At 39.6% G+C, this 23270-nt stretch overlaps 1 protein-coding gene across 29 annotated transcripts in view; it reads left to right on the forward strand.

Moving 5' to 3' along the window:
* PATJ (PATJ crumbs cell polarity complex component) overlaps positions 1–23270 on the forward strand; it is a 154779-nt gene that overhangs the window by 102841 nt on the left and 28668 nt on the right. For 22 of the 29 annotated variants that reach the window (XM_083510248.1, XM_083510239.1, XM_083510252.1 and 19 more), the window contains 5 exons: positions 7992–8064; positions 11488–11580; positions 16396–16467; positions 18086–18200; positions 18960–19090. In XM_083510248.1, coding sequence (XP_083366374.1) covers positions 7992–8064; positions 11488–11580; positions 16396–16467; positions 18086–18200; positions 18960–19090 — 484 coding nt within the window. The remainder of the gene's footprint in view (positions 1–7991; positions 8065–11487; positions 11581–16395; positions 16468–18085; positions 18201–18959; positions 19091–23270) is intronic. The other 7 variants (XM_083510228.1, XM_083510243.1, XM_083510241.1 and 4 more) reach the window with 1 other exon arrangement.

A 23270-nucleotide genomic window follows, 5' to 3' on the forward strand; every position in this document is an offset into this window, starting at 1 on the left:
ATGTGGCTTTTTGGCTGAAAAGGATTTCCCCATCCCTGCTCTACAGGATTGGAATCCAGCTTCGTTACTAAAGCCATGTTTTGCTTTTACTGCTACAATACGCTTTGCTGACTGTGTGTTCAGTTCAGCTTTTCGCATATTGCCTAATTAGATTTTAGACCTATGGCTGGGACTATTGTTTTATTTGATCTTTTAAGAAGGTAGAGTGCCCAGCAGATTTTTAGGTGAAGAAAAAAGTATTTGTGACATGTTGGTTTGGATGTAATGATGCCCTGGTGCAAGTGAAAGATGCTTGTGTTTGTGTGGAAATGGAGAAGGAGAGAGAAGAGCAGGGGGTCTCCATTTTCTACCAATTTTTGAAAGTGACAAACCCTGTGTTGAATCAAACACCATTCTGAAGGGTCTCACTGACCCTCAGGAGAGGTGTTCCAGGAAGATGAGGGAATGCAATTAGACAGGAAAGTCCGTTCTGCTATGTGAGAACACCACTAGCAATTCTTAGGATCCATGTTATTATTATTTGGCCTTTGCTGATAGTGTGACTTGGGGACAAATGGCAAACTAGTTGGTTGATTTATTGCAAGGAAGACCACTTGAGGACTTTTGTCATCACTTTGGCTGGTAGCTAAACAGCTCACATTGCAGACGGGATGCCTCATCAGTGGAATGCAAATAGGTCGGCTGCCACGGGGTAAAGGTAGGCAGCGGACAAGCATGATGCTATTACCTGATAGATGTGGGAAGCATTTTTTGAAGCATAGTTTTGTATATGATCTGGTATGACATTTTGAAAGAGACTGGGGAAAGAAATTAGACTATACATGAGAGGCATGGGAATATGGTGTATGGAGAAGAAACTGAGAGGTGAAATATTGTAGGATGTATAGAGGACTTAAGTTCGCTAGGAACACCAGCCAGCCAAACAATTAAGCATGTCCTTTAATCTCTCCCAGACCTTACTTTTGGCTGATCTATATCACCGCAGGCATGAACTTACTAAAAGGCTTCACTTTACTCTGCCCTTATCACATCTGTAAGGCAGGGATATTAATACTGGCTTAGCTTACAGTGTTGATGTAAACACCATTGGGACAATTTTGTGAGGAGGCTATCGCTGTATGTAAAAAAACAACACCTTTTTTAAAGCAAGCTTTGATGTCCTGTGGCAACCAACTACAGAATTAACATGGAAATGTGTTTCCCAGTTTTAGGATTTGAAACTATCACTTGTTCAGATTCTCTCTTCTTAGTTGGATATTATGGAATGGTTTCCCCCTCAAGGCAAACAGATTTAGTTTGGCTGTGGCATGTGCCAGTGACTGTTAAAATCTGTTGCCTATGCAGTTAACAGTATGATTTTCTATTACATATTCAGCCAATTATCAGATTTTGCAGTACAGTATTCTGAAAACCATCATGGACCAGCTATTTCTGTAGATGCTTGTCAATTTTTAATGCGTATTTTATACGTTTCACGCTGGTTTGTAGCCAGAGTGGTAGCCTCATCCCCATCTCAGAATTGGGTTCATCTATACTGGTGATCAAGAGTGAAAATGAAACCATCTCCATCCTTGGTTTCTTGTGTAGTATAGGTCAGGGGGAAATTGACATCCGGGGGAGGAGGATTTCTTTTCTTTTTGGCATTTTTGTAAAAAAAAAAAAAAGCTGAAAAATTTTGGAGGTTTCCTAAAAAACGCAACAACCTTTGGGGTTTCCTGGTTTTTACTTTTTGAAATATGGCAACCCTATGAATACTGAAGTTTGATTCTGGTACCCACTATTTGTTACTGACCCTCCTTTCTAAGAAATATAAGCAGTGACTAAATCTATGCTCCAAATACATTATAAGTGAAAATCAACCTTAGAGTCACTGTGACTGGATCTTAATGTCTCGATAAGTTTGACCATATGTGACTATGGTTGGAGAGCAGACCCAGTAAAATGAAAAATTAGTTGTTATCCTTGGCAGTGCATGGCAACCAGAGGAGATTAATGATCTTGCTTTCAGCCTCTTACTTTTCTCAGTTACTGAAATTAAATGTCGTGTACAGCAGCTCACTCTCCATTACTTAATTGCATTTGAAAATGTGTCTGGGAAAAGCTGCTCAGACGATAGAAAAATCATATATGAAACTGGATCCAAGTGGGGTTGGCGATTGCCCTGCTCTTCAAAAGATTGGATTGGTTTATTTAAATAAATATAAAATGGGGCCAATGATAAAGAATGGCTAGTCTTGCATAGGAATTGCGGTTCTCTTTTCCTCCCTTTCAATTATTTAGACAAGAGTCTAACAGATACTTGAATTTTACATATATATAATATCAGTGCTTTTTTTCTTTAAAAAATGTTTACTCTCATTTTGACTCAGGAAAATTCAAAATTCAAATTTTATAGTTCAAATTGGGGGAAAATAAATACACTAAATGGACAAAAGTACAAAGATTCACAAAATGTTTAGGGGTATGCGTACCCCCAGAAAAAGCACCATATAATATTATATATTATACACACACATATATAAATAGCCTTTTAGCCCTAATGAGGGCCCTCAACATAAACATAAACTTTAAATTTAAAAATAAATTGGGTTAAGAACAGAACATAAAATATTTTAAAACTAGGAGGAGTGGAATCAAACCTTTATATATCAAAAGGTGGGGGGGGGAGTTTTGTCCTACTTGCCTTAAAAGTAAAGCAGTTCATAAGCTGTGATGAATTAGATCTCTTAAGAACCCCTCTCGCTACTGATGGTATAACTCAGGAAGTTTTAGGAAAGGAAGGAGGCAGCTGCAGTGGCTAAGGTCGTGGCAGGGGGATTTCAGTTTTCTCCCTGACTCAGGAAGGGCATTTCACCAGTTTTGGGGTTTTAGCTGCTCTGGAAAGAGAGTGAATCTGCACGTTGGAGCCACATGTATTCTCAGCTTGATTAAATCAGCACTATAAAAATTGATAATAGTCACTTGAGTTCAGGTTGCCTCTACCATTACAAATTTCAGGTACGAAAAGTACTTTTTGTGAATGACAGGTCTGAAGGAGGCCTAAGGACCATTGTGTGTGGTTATTTGTTCCATTTTGTATACTTGTGTGTATTAAAATGGTGTGTACTTGGTTAGCCCCAAGGTTTTGTTTTGTTTTTTGTAAACCACAAAACTCTGATCTTAAAAGAAACTCTTTTCCTAATGTCTTCGGTACCTTAAGCTTATTAAAGCATGGGATTGCCACTCTTCCTTGTTTTGCTTGTTTAGATAGATGAAGCATCTATCTATTTTAACAGCTGTTAAAATGTAACTTTGAAAAATGTGACATGAATTGATAAATTCCAAGAGAATACATGGAAATCTTAGGATTTAAATAATAACAAACCAACTATTGTAGATAATTAACAATGTATTCATTATACAGATACGTATGGTCTAAAATACTGAACCACAGGGTATAATAATAGCTGGCACTTGTGATGATAAAATAGGCAAATGAGATACAGTTAAATTTGAGAATATAGGCACTTGGATGCAGAGATCTGTAAAGCAGAGCTCCAGCAATAGATCGAAGGGGTTAGGGGAGAAGTTGAAAAATCTGCTCTGGAGAATTGACATACCATCTGCAACGGTGCAGGATGTGGCCTGGGGACTGAGAGGAGGAAGAGGAATTAGTAAAAAGTGCCTCCACCATCCCTTCTGTCGGCAGAAGCCTCTACCAGAAAAATCCTAGTCGCTTCTGCAAACAGAAGGGACATTGCCATTAACTGAAGGATTCTTTCTATTTGTGGAGGATCTCCACTGGATCCAGTTCGAATTTTAGTTCCTCCTATTTTCTGCTCTGTGGCAGGCCACCTGCTTTGTTTGCAGAATATTTCCGGGTCCTATCACTGGCATCTTCAGGTAGGGCTGGAATTTACCATCTGAAATCCTTGAGAGCTGCTGTCAATCAATGTAGATAATACTGAGGTAAATAGAACAATGGTCTGACTTTGTATAAAGCAGCTTCCTGTGTTCCTGTACTTCTGAAATAAACCCTATATATTCCATTGTATTATGATCCTTTAGCTGACATGCATATTCACACACTTTTCCTAGCATATTTCTTTAAATGAATTAAAACCTGGGACTTTTTGATGGGGGCTTTTCACACTTCCACCTGGAGATAAACTATAGCATTTGGTGTCTGTGATCATCATTTTACACATGGGAGTCACAAACTGATTATGAACTTGAGAAACTATAGTACTACTGGGAATTGAAAGGCTGTGGCAGATGGTTGCGTTTGTGCTGAGTTTTTATTGTCATGCAGTGTAATTCCAACATTGTGTTCAGGCCCCCTCACTGGCCTGCTTTATCGTGAAAGCGAGGTTGCCATTACTTTCCATTGTAAAATAAATATATTCTGTTTTACAGCTGCTGAGATGGTAGTACAAAAGTCCATTTATTTATTTTCTGTGGTGCCGTTTAAAACAAGCCATTACTTTTGAAGCAACCTCCTTTGAAGCAGGACTAAAGTTGTGTTGAATATGTACGGTCACAGCAGGAACAGATTATGTGCGGCAACCTCTTTTCACCTAGTTTTCTTTCTTTCTTTTTCTCTTACCTCAGAGAGAGTGGCTTTATATGAATAAAAATTACCATCTCTTTCTAAAATTGCCTGTGGTGCAGATTTAATGGTGATGAGGAAAGGCAGGTGGCAGAGGTGTGCTTAAAAATTGCTCAAAACAATGTCCAGGATCCAAAGGGCACTTGAGGGTGGAGTTACTATGCATCATAGTGCATCATAGGGAGCCAGTGTGGTGTAGTGGTTAAGAGCGGTAGTCTCGTAATCTGGGGAACCGGGTTCGATTCCCTGCTCCTCCACATGCAGCTGCTGGGTGACCTTGGGCCAGTCACACTTCTTTGAAGTCTCTCAGCCCCACTCATCCCACAGAGTGTTTGTTGTGGGGGAGGAAGGGAAAGGAGAATGTTAGCCGCTTTGAGACTCCTGAAGGGGAGTGAAAGGCGGGATATCAAATCCAAACTCTTCTTCTTCTTCTTCTTCATGCCCTACACAGGACTTCTTTTGGAAATGGCAACCCTGTATTGCATTGTCACATCATGCGTTTCTCTGTACTCAGTATCATTCCTTTCAGGACTGGGGAAACAACTTGTGTAAGCCTTCCTAAACATTACTGTGCAAAGGTGCTGCACTGATATCTAGTTGCCCCCTGAGGCACAAGCTTTTCCCCCAGCCTTTAAACTGCAGCTCTTCACACTCCTTCCCTAAGATTAGGAGAGGCTGGGGAAAGGGAATAGCTTTGCTGTATGTGCAGAACTCACCACAAAGCCTTCTTGCTGCCTAAATCAAAAGAGAGGACTTTTATAGAATGTCTGAACTTGTTTCACTGCTTACAGATCTCCTCATTAGAGGCTGCATCAAGTGCTGCGGATGCTTTATGCTGATTTCCTTGTTACTTGTGCTGATTAGCTGTTTTATATATTTTTTTTAAAAAATTAAACCCAACAACTGGCAGAACCTAAATTGGCACCAGACAGAAATTACCAGGGGTTATGGAGCTTTTAGATATGCTGATTAATTCTCATCAGCAGGAGCTACATCATAATTGGTTTGTATGCTTGGGAAAACAAAAGGAGCTAGAAAATTGCTGTTTAACATGCTAGACTGTTTTAAAGGGAGGTTCTTGGAAATGTGAAGTACAGCTGAGTATCATTTATCTGTAAGAATATTCTGTGGACTTCTGTATGCATTGTTCAAATATTGTCATTTCTGGATGCCCAGCCCATCAAGTTTTGTGCTAAACAAGAATATGAGAGGTTGAAAGTAGAATATTGATGGCCTTAATCAGAAACTGTTTCTATCAACTATATTAGTACATCACTACAATGCTTCCCCCCCCCAAAAAAAAATGTTTACGGGTACTCTCATTTTCCTACTCATATTGAAATACTGCCCCTCATGAGATTCACAAAATGTTTTGGGGTATGTGTACCTCTGCATCCCCCCCCCCCGAAAAAGGCACTGCATCACTAGTTATTTGAAGAAAATGCATCAGTCCTTGTTAGGCCACTTGCGGGGGCTTAACTTGGCAATCCAGTGTGGTATAGTAGTTAAAGTGTCAGACTAGGACGTGGGAGACCAGGGTTCAAATCCCTCACTCAGTCAGGCAACCTTGGGCCCATCACAGTCTCTCAGCCTATCTGAGCTTGCAGAGTTGTTGTGAGGATGAAATGGAGGGGGGAGAAAACTATGTACCCCCCCCCTTGAGTTCCTTCAAGGAAAGATGAGATATAAATGTAGCAGCAGCAGTAGTAATCCTTTTAATTTACAAAGTTGTATACTTCATTTAAAATATTTTTATATGTTCTTCATTACAAATACAAATCCAGAGGGACTTACAAATCAAAACAAATCCAGATGCATCGCACTAGTACTATAAACAATGTGGATAGTTACAACCAGTCAAATAAAAAAATATATCAGTGCTGGTACTTTAGGCCGCCAAAAACTTGGCCATGTCTTCAGCAAGAATCGAAAGGTTAAAGAATAGGCCTCATCCATATCTCAGAGGGCAAGGAGTTCCAAACTAGGTGCCACCACTGAGAAGGCTTTCTTCCCATGTTGCCATATAGCTCAGCTAAGAAGGGTTCCCCAGCAGGTCTTAACAAGCAGGCAAGTATAAACAGGATAAGGAATTCTCCCAGGTGTCTATTCCCCAGATTGTATAGGGTTTTGTAAGTCAATAGGAGTACCTTGAAGTGGTAACATATAGAGAGTATATTTTCTTTCAGAATTGGTATTGCGTATTTGTGACAGGACACCCCAGATAAAAGTGTAACCACCATATTTTGCACTATCTGAAGCTTTCTTCAAGAACAGCCCCACGCAAAGCACCTCCAGTCTTGAGGTCTCTTCTTTCACTGTGAGCTTCTGGAAATCACAAGCGGGGTGTCTGCTGTTGACCTCAGATCCTGCCTTTTGACTTCCCATAGGCATCTGGTTGGCCATGATGAGCCATGGGCCTGGTCCAGCAGGCTCTTCTTACGTTCTTATGTACTTTGGCAAGGCCAAATGTGGTAAAAGGCACTTCTTGCTGCAAAGGACACTTGAGCCTCCAGTGATAATGGCTCTGATGGCACTCCCAGGTCACATGCCAGTTCCTTCAGCGAGAGTGCAACCTGTCCAGAACAGAAAACCTCCCCAATTTCCAGACCTATATCTTATCAGGATTTATATTCAACTTATTGGCCCCCCTGTGACCCACCTCTGTATCTAATCACCAGTCCAAGACCTGCACAGCCTCAACTGGCTTAGTTGTACAGAGAAAGATAGCTGGGTATCATCAGCATACTGATCACACCTCTCTCCAAACCCTCCAATGTGCACTTCCAACAGCTGCAAATAGATGTTGATATAAACAATTACCGTACAGAAAATTGATGGGAGCATAGCGTTCTATGTAAACGTTACAAGAGAGAGCAGTATTGAAAGCATGGTTGGAAATAGCCATTGGCAGGAAACATAAGCAGGAAATTGATGTGCCTCTAGGTAGGCCTGTTAAAACAGTGTGCTGGCCAGCCCCACTGGGCAATAGCCCTAATCATGCTATAAGTGGTGCTGGGTTATTTGCATGCAATTTAAAATATGGAAGCTTTCCAAATTACAACGCATTTCCAATGTGGTTCTTAGTGCTAAACTTCTTGCCCCCTTGTTTTAAGCAAAATAAAGAGACAGATGCATTATTTGGTCAGTATCTAAATGCCTTACATTTTTACAGGGCTATGTATTTTATTGTGCTGAAGGTGCATTTTTCTTGCTCTTGCTAAATGGATCTGGATCTGGTCAGTGCATAGTTGGGAGCCCACCCTGAAATTCTCTGTATGCCACCTTAAAGGAGGATTATAAACGCAAGAGATAACTAAAATAACCAATAAGAGAAAATGAAGATGTTTTTGCAGTTTGTCTAATGTATTGATTCCCTCTCTTCTCTCCTTTGCTCGCTTTTCAGCAATGATGATGCATTTAACCAGATGGCTGTTGCTCCTTTCCCATTACCCTCCAGCTCCCAGTCTTCCATTGAGGTAAGATACTTTCTGATTAGTGTTTCCTAAATGAAAGCAATTAATCATAATTAGCAGATTAATATAAACCATGGCATTCATCTAATTAAACTCTACAAAAAAAACATTCAGCAGAAGGCCAACAGAGCATGAATTCCCCTTCATAATGCAATAGCTAGCATGGTTCACTGTTGTGCACGTCTGTTTGCATTTTTTCAGTGATGCAAAATCAGCTCTATTTAAGTTTGAAACATTAAACACAGAGATGAACTATGCTGAAAACCTGATACCTGAAGCACTTTTCTCTCCCAAAACCAAGGACGGAGCACTCCAGTTCACACAGGGGCACCTTCAGTGTTTTTTGGAGTGACATCCTTGGGTCTTGTTGATGTATATGTGTGTGTTAAAGAGCATAATGAGAACAAAGGGGCTCACTGTGTAGGTCAGCACAACCTCTTTATATGAAGTTCTGAGACAAATAGGCAGCAAATTCAAATGATACAGTATAGGTGTTGTGGACTCCAAGCATCTACCTTGTCCTCTCACAGCTGCATTCTGTAGAAGCTCCTCATAAACAATTGTCTTGTCCATCAATACCACCTGGGCATTGAGTCTAGGAACACATACCTTCTGAGACCAGCGCTCCAGAAAGGGCCAAAGCCTCCATAACATTGTGCCTTCAGAAACTGTTCCAGCTAGGCAGCCCAGCAAGATACTATGGCTGATGATATCAAAAGCTACAAAAAGGTTCAGGAGAACTCACAGGATTGCACTCCCGCTGTACATTCCCCTATGTAAGTTATCCATCAAGTTGACAGCCATATCTTTCCTAACTCAGTTGGAAGGCAGGCTAAAACAGATCCAAATAATAATGAGTTTCGTTCAAGACTGTCTGGAGTTAAAAGGCTGCTACTCTCTGCAATACCTTTCTCAAAAATTGTAAATTAGTCACCAGGCAAACACTTGAATCCAAACTCTCCAGCTCCAAATTAGGGTCTAATTATCACTTTTAATGGATCATGCCATCTATTAAAACAGGAACCTTCTATCACATTGTTAGAGTCAACATGACATTGGAGATAGAGAAATATCAACAGTGGTATTCCGTTGCATGCCAGAGCATCAGGTAGAACTTTTCATCTTGTGCAGAATTGAGTGTGAATTTTCAAGGACAATGGAAAGAGTTTCACTTGTACTTATTCCTATCCAAACGTAACAACTATCGTCAACAATAGAACATTCTTCTTCTGGGCTTAATGAATATTAACAATTCATGGATTCATGGAGTGGATCCAGAGGTAGACCTTGCATATGTCCATAGAAAATGCAGCTGTTGCATGTGCCTACAAGCCCTCTAGGGATGTGGGTGGCGCTGTGGGTTAAACCACAGAGCCTAGGGCTTGCCAATTAGAAAGTTGGCGGTTTGAATCCCTGCAACGGGGTGAGCTCCCGTTGCTTGGTTCCTGCTCCTGCCAACCTAGCAGTTCGAAAGCACATCAAAGTGCAAGTAGATAAATAGGTACCGCCAGAAGGTAAATGGCATTTCCATGCGCTGCTCTGGTTTGCCAGAAGCGGCTTAGTCATGCTGGCCACATGACCCGGAAGCTGTACGCCGGCTTCCTCAGCCAGTAAAGCGAGATGAGCGCCGCGACCCCAGAGTCGTCCGTGACTGGACCTAATGGTCAGGGGTCCCTTTACCTTTTACCTTTACAAGCCCTCTGTCTCCAAATAGTGCCATCCACAGCACAATCCAGACAATTGGAAAGCCAGGGAAAAACCTAGGTACACAGCAAATAATTCAAGAAAATGTCCCAAGCTACAAACTGCAGGTCACGTTTTGACCTCTTCATACAACTACATCTGGTCTTATGCCAACTTCACATTTGAACCTCATTGAGTTGCCTTTGGGAAAACCACCATTTTGGACAATGGCCAGTTTCTTCCAGCATCCATTGAAAACAAAACAGTATCTGACTCATAGAGAAAGTAGGTTTCTAGAGTCAGGAAACCCTGGGATTGCTGCCAAACTTATTTGGAAGCCAGGCCAAAAAGATAGTGTATGTATATTGGTGAAATATCATAATATGGAATTCCAGAAGTTTGATAATGAGCATCTATTATTTGCCTTTTGTTTTGACTTGCAAGCCCAATGATTATGCATGGTTACTTTATAAATAAGAGAAAATGGTGTCATTGGTCCATGCCCTCTTCAAATACACTTGTTCTCATTTTTATTATAGAGTTGATTTTCTATCATAACCCAGGAGTAGTGTGTCACTTTCTGGATAATTACTGCTTCCCTGATTTTTTGATTTTATTTTTTGTTGCTGAATTGATGTTCCCTGGTATTTAGTCAAATATTTCCTTCTATTATCCAGTTCTTCTGCTTTAGTTTCTTTGTGATTTCTCACTCTATACCATTTTTTTTTCAACTTTGTGTGTCTTTTATACCCAAACAACATTATTCTGGTAATGACTTGGTGAAATACCTAACATTATGCAGTTGCATAGTTTAATCATGTTGCAGTACACCAACGGTTTTTAAAATGTTACTAAAGATGTGGGGTGTGCTGGTGTTCTGTGCCCTGTGTGTGTGTGCAGCAGAGCAGATTTCACAGGGATAACTCTAGAAAGTCTGGCTTTGAAGGCTATGGATACTTTCCAGTTAACTTGAATGGAAGATTTCATCTTCTGAAAACCTGTTATTTTTCATCTCTGTTATTTATAAGCTGCCTTTCAACCAAAATTGGTTCCCAAGGTAGTTTACAGAATTTTAAAAACTTACATATATTTAAAACCAACAATAGAACTTCAGGCAGAAAACTAAACCATAACAGCCAGTTAACCATTGCTGTTTTATTAAGAGTTTGAGAGTGCACAGAGTGTGGTTCATTTGATGCATGTTCAGGATCTGGGATTTATTAAACTTCCCGGGAATCTCAGCTTCCTTCCTTCCTTCCTTCCTTCCTTCCTTCCTTCCTTCCTTTCTTTCTTTCTTTCTTTCTTTCTTTCTTTCTTTCTTTCTTTCTTTCTACTGAGACACATTTCTAACTGTTGTGCTGGTGAAAATGTACTGTATGTGTGTTCTCTGCAAAGGAGTGAAAAACCAAAATACTCAGTGTTTTGTACCTTATTCTCTTCCTACTGCTGTTTTTGGTTCGTAACCTCTATACAGCATGCTTTTTGTGGGAAATGTGCCATCTAAGCCAAGGCTGAGATTGCATTGAAGTGACAGAAAACAAGAGTGATCTGAATGGTCATATGTGGATATTTGTGTTTCCAGAGCCTTGTGGACTATAGCCCAGATGACCAGTTGAACACTGTTCATGAAAGCAAGGCTGATTTGTTGAGTCTCCCTCCAAAGAAATATATTCTGTAGTTTTATTGTTAAAATCTTAAGTGAAATTCACATTCCTAAATTGAAAAACAAAACTTTTTCACCAGGACCACAGTACCACCGAATCTGCAAGTGGTGAAGAAGATACCAGTTGGGAATTTCTTACAAAAAGCTCAACGGATGATGTGTACACTAAACTAGTAAGCATGCGCTGCAAGAAATATGCAAATTTCTTTACAGAGTCAAGGTTCCAGTAGGGGGGGAAAAACTTGAAAAGGAAAGAGAAGCAGGAAATGACATTGGTGCAGTTTTGCACACTGTACAGACCAGCCCCAAACAACAGAGAAACTATAATTGAATTTTGGTGCCCTATATGTGTGTTAGAATTGAACCTTGGATTCTCATATTGGGACGGGGCAAACAATCAAAACCATAATACTTTTGGTGAGTGTAAATTAGACAGGGTAAAATGATGTCAAGCTGGCACAGAACCATGCATGGCATTGAGGACCATAGCTGTTTAGAGATCTTGCTAAGTCCCTCTTTATTTCCACTCACTCAGATTTGTATTTTCAAATGTATAGCTATAACTGCTAGAGCTAAAAACTTGACATTTGAAAAAGTTAGTGAACTGTGAGATTCTCAAGATGATAATTCAGTCTCAATTCTGAATTCAAAAAATGAATTCTGCTGTTCTGAAACTCACATCATCTCAACCCCCACCACACACCCCTCTGCTAATGAGATCTAGCATAAAGTTCCTAGTAGTGGTTTGATAATGCCGTTTATTCCCTGTGGAGAATGTTAGAGAAGAGAGAGAGGCCTGTTGACGGGCCCTTCTGCATGTCCAATGCGGTAATCTTGAGAGGCTTTCCTTCAAGTGCTTCTGCCAACTGAGGTGAAGTGGTTGGTTACCAGAGTGAGAACCTCCTCAGTGGTGGCACCCTATTTGTGGCATTCCCTGCCTGCCCAAAGAGGCCTGGCTGATGTCAGTATTGCTATCCTTTCAATGCCAGGCACTTGTGCACTCTCAGGCTTTTAAATGTATTTGTCTTTTTAAGGTATTGTTGTTTATATTTTATTTATTCGCTTTATTATCTCATTTTTGTGAACTGCCCCAGAAAATTTGCTGAAGAGTAAAATACAAATATTTTGAATAGATGAATTCACCCACCTGGCAGTCAGGAAGAGTGGCACACATCTGTTCTCTGGTAATACTGAGGAAATACATTTTTACATGGATGCTTGAGTGCCTCAGCTGTTCAGCATGCCAATATATTTCAACTGCTTTCTATGTCAAAGCAACTTAAGGCAACCCAATCATGCTAGGCATACAGTTATGGGTATTTTGTATTTATGATTTAAAAGAATAGTATAAAATTCTTGAGATTTCAGGAAGCCTTTGTATGTCAGTGTTCTTTCATGTATTTATTACAGCTATTTATATCCCATTTTTGAGTCTGCAAATCCTTTGACTGCTGCTTATAAGCAACACCAATGTGTATTTTGAGAAGGGGAGGGGTGAGGAATGAGCAGTATCACCATAGAGCAAATTATAAGGAGGATTCCTAGTAGGCAGCTGGTGGTAGACAGCCTCATAAAAGGAGGAAACAGTCCAGCTGCAACAGGAACGGGTTCCTGATATTATCTCTGGCTGCCTCCCTTGCTTTTCTGGAATCCTTCCCACAGGTAAGTTGACAGTAGATGGCTCTGTGGGGGAAGGTGCAATCCAGCGGGAACTGCAGCATGCATTTAATGTTGTCCCTCCCCACAGGCCAGTTTGTGCCAGTTGCCCACGTAGCTGGAGCAGCCTGTGGAGACTTCTTCACCTCTCTGTCAAGCTCTCTTCCCGTTTGACAGATTTTGATCCAAAGGGTTTAAGGCCACCCTCGAGCAGGACATTGGTTGCTTGCACTGTGGCACACAATGTATGAGAAACTGATTGACGTGTCAGTCTCTAAATACCTTGATGAGACTAAAATGAGAATAAGTTGGAGAGAGTAGAGAGCAAGCCATTTCAACACACCCCTGCTTTTAATTTGTCAAAAACCCTTTTTGAGACTAGTAATAGGTCACTGTTGCAAGTCTTCAGCTACCTTCTGCATACTAAAGTTTTCTGCAAATGGAAGTGGTTAAAGTACAGCAAAATGCTTTGGATTTATTTCCTCAGCATATCAAATATCCTAATATTCAATCTATAAAAGTACTCTTATAGAGCAGCTAACAATAGACACAAAACGATTAAAATTATGGCAGCACATCTGACCATAGACTGGTAAAACTGGAGTTAAAACTGATGCCTGGGAGACTTCTGTGTTTTAAAAGCTTTACCTGGCACGAGAAAAGGATGTCAAGCTGCTCACCACTCTGGAAAAAAATCAAAATCCAGGGTGAAAAGACCCTCCCTCTGGTCTACATTTGTTTTACCTTTGACAGCAAAAAGGGACTCCAGAAATGAGAGTTAGGCTAATAGCTACAGTACAAATGCCTAGAAATTCACTATGTAGGCTGGTTTTTCTGTTTTCTTCCTCTGCACACAGCCTATTTTGCATTACTATTCGAATGTCGCCTTCTGAGTGGCTATATTCAGACATAACATTAAATTTTAAAAAATCAGTTCCCAATCTTGAACATTTTTGTCATAATATGTTAGTCTTTTATCCATAATCATAATGGGAAAATATGATGGAATCGAGGATCACAAAGGTGGGCTTCAGGAAGCAGTAATTTATGTGAAGCTGGACTTTTCCATTGTTGGCTTGGGAAAGTAAAAGTTCCCTCCATGCTGGTGCAGCTTGGACTTTGCATAGGTGGGTTGTAGGAGCTCTATGCTCATAGACGCTTGAAGAAGACAATAGAATGCTTGAGGAATTTGACTCTACAAAAAAAATTGATCTGATTTGCACCTCTCAGATGTGCAGATCAGAACTTAAGTATTTTTTATGTCGTTCTTCCCTGAATTTTATGAAACAGTTTTCAGCTGAAACACACATACTCACACACACAGTGATAACATTTTTTTGATGCATTTATCACAAAGTGTTTTGATTGCATACATACTTAATTACAAATGTTGTGCAGTTGTTGTTTTATTTGCAGAGAAATGTGGAATTGGGATTGAATGGATTTGGGGCTGAACACAGACAAGCAGAAACAGATCAGAAATATAATGATCTATTTATCCCTAGCAGCTATTAGAAAAAGTCCCTTGCAGGCTTGGGGAACCTTATGGCCTTCCAGATGTTAGACTCTGACTCCTATCAGCCAAGTCACCATAGCCAATTATCAGGGTTGATGGAAGTTGCCAAAGGTTTCTCCACCCTGGTCTGCTGCTAGTCTAAGGCATCTGTTCTTGGGTCCTTTAAATTGTAAGCGATCACCTTCAAAAGGACCCTGAACTTGTACATGCAGAGACAAATGCAACTGCAGCTTTCATTCACAGTTTATATGATACTAGAAGAAATGCTGTGTTATGTATTAAAAGTGACCCAAGAAAATGTTTTGTTACATTTTGAAGGGTATACCTTTGGTGCATTGCACAATAAGCAAGTGATTTTAAACCTTCCGTGTTGACTTAACAGGGAAATGGCATGAGTGATAGCTCCAGTGTGGTTTTTAGATGTGTGTTTTTACTTTGCTTCACTATACATACAGGGTAATCAAATGTTCTGTTCAGCAGGAGGCTTTTTCAACTTGATCACTATTAAAGCTGAAAGGTGCTTGTCCTTGAATCTGCCCTACTGTCAAGCATCAGCTGAAGTTGATGGCTTCAAAGGAGAGATTCATACTAATATTTCCCGATATTTCTGTGACAAATAAAATACTGATGAGCACACAAATCCAGTGGGGTGTTTTTATTTTTCAGCAGCATAATCTGTCTCTTTAAAATAAAACCATGTGTAATACAGTATTGGAGGACGCAGCTGGCAGTGTGTGGGAAATAAATGTTTGAAGGATGTTTTCCTCGTGGCATCTTTGCAGTATTTCAGCTCAGCCATTCCTCATAATACTAAACATCAATTTTTACCTTATCTGCTTTGTCCCACTGTTATGATATTTTTTAAAAGCAGGTGAAAAATAATGCTTTCGTTGGCAGGACTTTGGTTTGAATAAGCATACTGTATTCAAAGTCTGGAAGTTATGCTATGGTGTCTCACGTTGTGCTTCAAAAATGGGTGCAATTTGCTTATTTTGTGAAATAAGGAAAGCCTACTATACACAAGCTACTACAAAATTGCTATCCCTTGAACGTTGGAAGTCTACCTCAGCCTCCTTTAATGTCTGATATTTCACCAAACATTTTTTACAAGCTTATTTTCTGGACCATAAGGGATAAATGGGTGTTTCTGTTATTCTTCTGCAAAAGGTAATATCTTAGAATGACAAAAACAAAATTCACTTATTAAAGGTGTAACTGCAGAAGCACAGAAAATATCACAAACATGGTTATCACATTTAATCAGACAAATTAGTTATATTTAGGTTTGAAGAATTAAAGGTAGCATTTTTTGCAGTTCATCTTAAGTTGTGCATTCTTGTCCTTATTGAGGCATCTGCATTATAAGCATTTTGTGGTAGTTTTCCTACAGACACAGTAGCTATCTAGTTAGGGTACTTGGCTGTGTTCCCAAAGAGTAAACTGGATTTTGATTGGTCTCACCCTAAATGGCCTTTTCTCAGTTTGGCCTGCTGTCTAAGAAAATGATGACAAGGTAGGCCTTCAGGGGGACTTAAATGTAGTAAGAGAGGTCTAATCTTAAATGAGCCACATGAAAAAGTAAGCAATATATTCCTAATTCTATATGATACTAAGCTTCACCTGAAGAGCGTTTAACACGGACCAGTAATCTATGTGGTCTACATGTGCATTGAACTGTGAATTGAGTATTTCAGTTTGGGACGATTTATTTCAGGGAATGAGGGCTGCGATAAAACAGGTTACACTTGAAAGTGTGTATCTTTGCACAGGTCTTTGCTTTCAGATAAACCTTTAATTTGGGGGTTGTTTTTGATAGGATGTCGGTGGCAAGCTTGACAAGCAGGTGATAGAGAACCAGCAAATAACAGCAGAGCAACCTACAGAAAATGTATGTATTATACTCCAAATGGTTTCTTATTCATTTATTTTATCATTATTAACAATTTATTATTATTCTTATTATGTATATGTGCGTCTGGTTTAACATGTTTCTCAAGGTGATTTACAAACTTAAATGTAAAAATGAGAGAGAGAAAAAAACAATGGAAGAGAAGGTTTTAAAAAATTACAAACAAACACCTAAGGCGAATATATTTTTATCCACTTAGCTACAAGCCTCCATCTTATTAGGATTAAGACTGTTATCCCTCTTTCAACCAACCTCTGCATCTAGACCTCAATCCAGGGCCTTCTCAGTCCTTCCTTATTCAGGTGTCAACAGAGAAATAGTGTTTGGTAACATCCATGTACTGATAACACCTTACTCCAATTTTCCTTTTGACAGCTCTCAATGACTTCATCTCGTTCTTAAATAGCACTGGAGACAATGCAGTGCTCCATGGCACCACATAGGTCAAAAGCCAGTGGGGGTGGTGAAATAGGAGATAAGGTTGCAACTGTTGCAGAACCATGGCCCCAATCTCTCATAGATGGTCCAGGAAGATGCCCTCCAAAGCTGGTATGAGGTTGAGGAGGAGCTGCAGCATAGTGCTCCTTTTCCCTCTCCCTCATCCATCCATGTAACGAAGGCTGATTCAATCCCAAATCTGGATTTGAAACCAGATTAAAATGTCCCCAAATAATGACTGCAATCCTCTTGAGTAGGACCTTGCACTCAAAGGCCATATTTACAGCTGGACAGTAGTTGTTTGCTATTTAGTTCAGGGTGAGTTTTCCTTTCAGGGAAATGCAAGACATTTATCACACCCTGGGCTCACCCATTCATGCCCCTTCATGCCCCTTCCATCTAGCTTTAATGAGCCAAGAAAGGCAAGGGTGAAGAGGGCACATCCTTGGGCGCTTACTCCCAAGCATCTGGTCAGTGTCATCAGGCTGCAAAACCCAAAGCTGATACCACAAAGCACAGCTGACTCAGAGCTGCATCAGTTACGGCATCTAGCTCACTACAGAGGTGAACAACTTCTTCCTCAAAATGCCCAGCAAGCAAATCACAGAGGGTTTCTGGGGTGTCCTGGGCTCCATCACCAATATAAATGTCAAGACTTAAGAACCGTCCTGACAAGCTCCATTGCAAATGGTTGAAAGACATGGCAACAGAAGCAATGAAATGGCCCCTCTTTGTTGCTTTTACTACCACACAGTAGGTACAGTTGTGGGCTCTTGTAGCAGACCTCTTTTAGCTCAGAAAAAGTACACTTTTATTTAGTTTATAATAGCAAGCTTTTAAATGACCTTGTAAAACAGCCAGAAATAATAATGGAAAACATGGAATTGTTGTAAAACACTTTCAAGATTTTACCAAAGCTCTTAAACTTTATGGTAAATAATGTTTCAGTAGTATGTTCTCTGACCGAAATTTTTGAAATTGCAGCATCAGAGGTAAGTAGATTATTACTTCTAAAGTTGTTAGATGTTATTTTACGCTCCCCACTTCTGATCTATATAAAAGATCTCTCTGTACTGTAGTTTCAACTTCTTGTTTGGGTTTTAGGAGGCTTAACAGTTCAATGTCTTTGATTTATCCCCCCCCCCCTTTTCCCTTCCAGTTTCGTAACCAATTAAAGCAATCAAAGTCTTCAGCAGTAATCCCTATCAGTTTACACAAGATATCCTTGGCTCCGGCACCTTCTTATTCTCCAGAGACAGAGTTCACCAGCAGAAGTATGAACTTCTTACTTCTATCTGAAGAATACCTTTCATTCAATACCAAGCTTTTTAGCATGATAATAGCATGCAGTGTTTTCTTTTCTTTTAATTTAAAAGTCTAGATTAACAGCTACAGTGCCGTTTACTTTTACATGCAATTGATTTAATGTATTTTTTCTTAGAACATTTCATGTAACAAACCTGTTTTATCTACCACCTCCTTCTGCTGCATGGAAAGACCAGGCGTTGCTGTCCTCCTTCACTCATAAGGATGATGCATGAGCAATATAACTGCTGAGATCAGGGCTCAGAAATCTCAGCCATGCTAATTCTGCAATCACCAAAATTCCATAATGTATTAATAAATAACAGAGGTTGCTACAGCTGAGAATTGTGAACTTCTGTCACACTGCTTGTATGAATAAACCAATATTATGAGTAAATAAACTTGTCAACAGCAGTGAAAAGCAAGATCTTGACTGCCCTTCAGGTAGCAGAAGATCCAGAAGAGGATCTGATGTGTGAGTGTGAGCGAGCATGTGTGTGCAGCTAGATATAACGAGTGCCCTAGCTTATCAGAATGGTGTGTCACCTTCCCTAAACGTTAACTTGCATGTGAATTGTGAAATTGCATCCAAAGCAGCAGACCTCAAATCACAAGAATTTGATGCAGGTGCACACCAAATTTCGACACTGAGTTTATTCCTCTGCAGCTTCTTTCTTTGTTTGGCAATGGTGCTTTTGTTCACTGGTACATTTTATCATTTGTTGCAGGTGGCTTTCCGCTTCCTCTGGTGGATCCAGCGACATGCCCAATAGTTCCTGGACAAGAAATGACTCTGGAAATCTCCAAGGGGCGATCAGGCCTTGGTCTCAGTATTGTAGGAGGAAAGGATACACCACTTGTAAGTTGTTTGGTGGTTTTGGAATACTATTTCAAGTTTTGCATGAATCTCAAAGCTACTCCATTTTTGGTACAATGAAAGAAAGAAATGTGGAAATTCCATAATACATGTTTGACATGTACGCTTGGGTGTTCCTTTAACAAAGGACACTGGTGGATACTAATATAGCCACAAATTTAATGAAAGCATGTCATGACCAATATGTATGAGTACATGTATGATCACCTTCTTATAGTCTAAGCATTCTCTGTTGTGCATGTCTTTAAAACACAAGAAGCTGCTATTTTACTTATTGCTTATATATTTAGCTTATTTCCCACCAATTAAAAATGAATTCAATGTGAATAAAAAATGGTAATTTAGGTAGATACAGTAAGCCTTTAATGTTCTATGCATTATGAGTAATGCAGAGATCACTCCAGCTTAGCTTTTCCTTCTTCACAAATCTTTGACTTGCTGTTACACCTGAACTAATTCAATTTTGGTTACTTTTGCTCCAAACAAGCATTTTAGTTGCATTTTAGTAAGTCAAGAATAGACCTTCTCTTCAGTAAATGGTTTGTTTGAAGCAAACAAAACAGAATTCTATTACAAATACAGAATTAGCAGAAATTTCAGTGTGAAAAGTTATAGAAAATGAAGAATACACTCCATTTGATTGGGGTCTTTCAGCAAATATGGCTAGGAAAGCAACAGCTATAATTAAAATGTATATGAGAGAAAGCAGCAGTCAATATACCAAATCACATAACCTCATTTCCTTGCCATCCTCTTCGTAAGAGCATTAGAAGATTGCTGCTGGAGCAGACCAAAGACCCAGAGCCTAGCGTCCTGTTCCTACACTGGCCAGCCACATGCTTATGGAAAGCCCACCCAAAAAAGGGATGAAGGCAATAATTCTTTCCTGCTGCGATTCACTAGCAAGTGGTGTTCAGAGTCATGCTGCCTCTGATCTTGGAGATAGTATATAGCCATCATGAGTATTAGCCTTTGACAGCCTTATCCTCTATGAATTTGTCTAATCCCCTTAAATCTATCTAAGTTGTGCATAAATTCCCTTAACGCAGCATAGCTTAACCTTAACTGTACACACTATGCACTTAGCTTGATCTGCTGTTGCATATTTGATGCTTCCTTTTTCTGATGAATGTTGAGTACCAGACATGTGCGCTTAGATTTTCTCTTAAGTATATGGTTAAAAGATAGGGGCAGGAGACTAAATATAATAGCTTTTTTCACCAAAGATAAGCTTTTGAAAGTGTGAACTTCAGTATCAGTGTCAAAATTGCATAAAATCACTGGAGGTGTAAAAACATACGTAGGTTCTTATTAGAAATATGTGAAAACTGTTCCCATGGATTAACAGATTTCTTCATTGAAAAATCCCTTTTTGAAAGTTTGACTTTTATTGTCAAAATGCAGATTGAGAGTTCCTATCTTTGGATGATATTACTTGGGTATCGTTGGGCTTTTTACAAAATAATCATGCTTTGTACAGGAGAAATGAAATTTCTACCAGCTTCCTGTCTGCTGCCTCCTTGCTCTCCACAGGCATGTCTCAGTAGACTGGAAAAATATGGTTTTATTTTTTGCCCATTGTTACGTCATAAAGCTACAGTTTAGCAATTTTCATCCTTTTGAGACCAGGGGCCAACCCTCAGTCCAAACAAGCATTTGGGCACCAACTTCTTAATTTTTTAAAAAAAATCATTCATTTGTATGATAGGAATGCTGTAGCTACGAGCCATTTTAGGTCAAGCTGCAACCTGGTATTTGGCCTGATTCACCTGTTGAAGACTGAAGTATAGTTTGTACAACAGTGAATCCATACAGCTATCATTAGGCTGTAGGACTGGATCTTACAACCTTCATATAACAAGGGAGGTCTGAAAAGCTGGTTGTAAGAGAAATCCTTCTCCTGCTTTGTGGCCATTCCAGCTGCATTTTTCACTATTCTTGTGAAAATTATACAGTTATGGGAGCATGCTTAATAAAATTTAAACTGCTTTTTTATTTCGGTAAATGCATTAGCAATTTGACCACACACCTTCTTCCTGTATGCAGCCTTAAGCATTTTTTTCATTCACCAGTAATTTGTACTGCAAATGAATCCAGTGTTCTGTAAATATATGATCACTCATTGCATAGAAACAAACCAGAAGTTTGACATGAGACCGTGACTTTTTGCTAAAGCAGAGTGGTTGTAAATACTGTTAGTGGGACTGCAAAGAAAGAAGCTTCAAAAAAACCCAACTCCATCCATATCTTTATCACAATACTTGCTTTCAGGCAAGGATATTAATATTTCCTTTTTCTGTTGTTGGTGTTTGGTAACAGAAAATGAATAAAAAGAAGTTAAAAAAAGAAAAAGAAAACAGCATTGCATAGAAACAAACCAGAAGTTTGACATGAGACCTTGACTTTTTGCTAAAGCAGAGTGGTTGTAAATACTGTTAGTGGGACTGCAAAGAAGGAAGCTTCAAAAAAAAACCAACTCCATCCATATCTTTATCACAATACTTGCTTTCAGGCAAGGATATTAATATTTTCTTCCTCCTCCATGTCTCTCTCACTTCATGTCACCTTGCCCTGAGTGATGTAGTGCTATTTCATTTAAATGTTTTTTAAAACTGAGCACATTCTGTGACCTCCTGCTGACTGCTCTTCCTGTGATGAATAACTTTATACAGAAAGCAAATTCCATGTTACTGAATAAATGAAACCTGTTCATTTTCATTAGAATTAGCTCTGAAAGCCACTCTGGAGCATTATTTTGGGTAGATTTTACTGTTCCTATCACATGCTTATGTGCTTAAGACTCAGTAAAAACTTGCTAAAACATATTTATAAATCACTATTTCGTTGAAAAGATCAAAGCAGGTAACAAAAATACATAAACCCATACAGTAAAAACCATATAAAGAGGTTAAAACAGACATCAATTAACTATTGTGGAAAGATTTATTCTTAATTGCCTGCGTAGGACTAGCAGTGGCTGGGGCAACCCAGTCAGATGGGCAGCAAATAAAATAATAATAATAATAATAATAATAATAATAATAATAATAATAGCAGCAGAATACAGAAGTTGTCAGCTGGCCTTTAAAAGTTGAAACAGAAACTACCTGCTTAATCTTTCTTGGTAAAGCTTTCCACCGGTAGAGCCAGTTTCCATTGGGAGAGCCATTATATCCTAGTTATAAAGGCTTTGGGTCTTCTTGTTGTCAAATTAGCCTTTCCAGCTCGGGGAGTGACCAACAGTGCTCCTGCAGATTATCTCCACAATCAAACTAGGATATAATGGTTCAGGTGATGTAAATTATGTAAATCAATGCAAGGACCATGAGCCTGTCTCAGTAGTAGATGAGCAGCCTGTGCAACTTCCAAATCAGACCCATGGGCAGCCCCACATAGAACGCATTACAGTAATCCAGTATTGAGGTTATCACTGCATGGACCAAAGTGGCCAGGGTATCTCTGTCCAGGAATGGCTTTAGCTGGTCAACGAGGCAAAGCTGGTAAAAGTCGCTCCTAGTCACCGAGGACATTTGGACCTCTGGTAACAACGATGTAAGTAGGAGTACCCCCAAAGCAGCACACCTGCTCCTTCAGAGGGAGTGCAGCCCCACCCAGAACAGGTACCTTGTATAGTTCCCAAATGTGGGAACCACCCAAAGAGCCTCCTTCTTCAAGCATAGTTTATCAGCCCTCATGCATTCAGATGCCAATCCAGAGCTTTCACACCCTTTCCTGATTCCAATGTTATGGAGAAATAGAGCTTTGTGACATGAGCATTCTGGTTGTCAAGAATCTTTTTTCTACCTGTTGTACCAAGGATGGGACACAGACAGCACTCTCAATTTATGACCTCATAGGCACTCCCTAGTCTTAGAAGCAGTGCTCTTATTGATGCAAGCTAGAACGATGTTGACCTTGTCATGACACAGCATGCTTTTGATTGATGCTCAGTTCTTTGCTCATTATAACCCCTAAACCAACGTCAGAAATGTGGCTGCCTAGACATTTATTCCTATTTTATACTTGTCCCTGCATTTCTTCCCATATTCTTTCTTCCTGCCAAATTTAACCTTCTGTTGCTATCTGCACAGCTCTCCGGTTTTTAAATACAGTTTTTGAATTCTTAGCTTATCCTCCAGAGTATGTGCATCCTTCTCAATTT

The sequence above is a fragment of the Podarcis liolepis genome (assembly GCF_965112155.1).
Source record: "Podarcis liolepis genome assembly, chromosome: 6".
In the NCBI taxonomy this organism is placed as follows: Eukaryota; Metazoa; Chordata; class Lepidosauria; order Squamata; family Lacertidae; genus Podarcis; species Podarcis liolepis.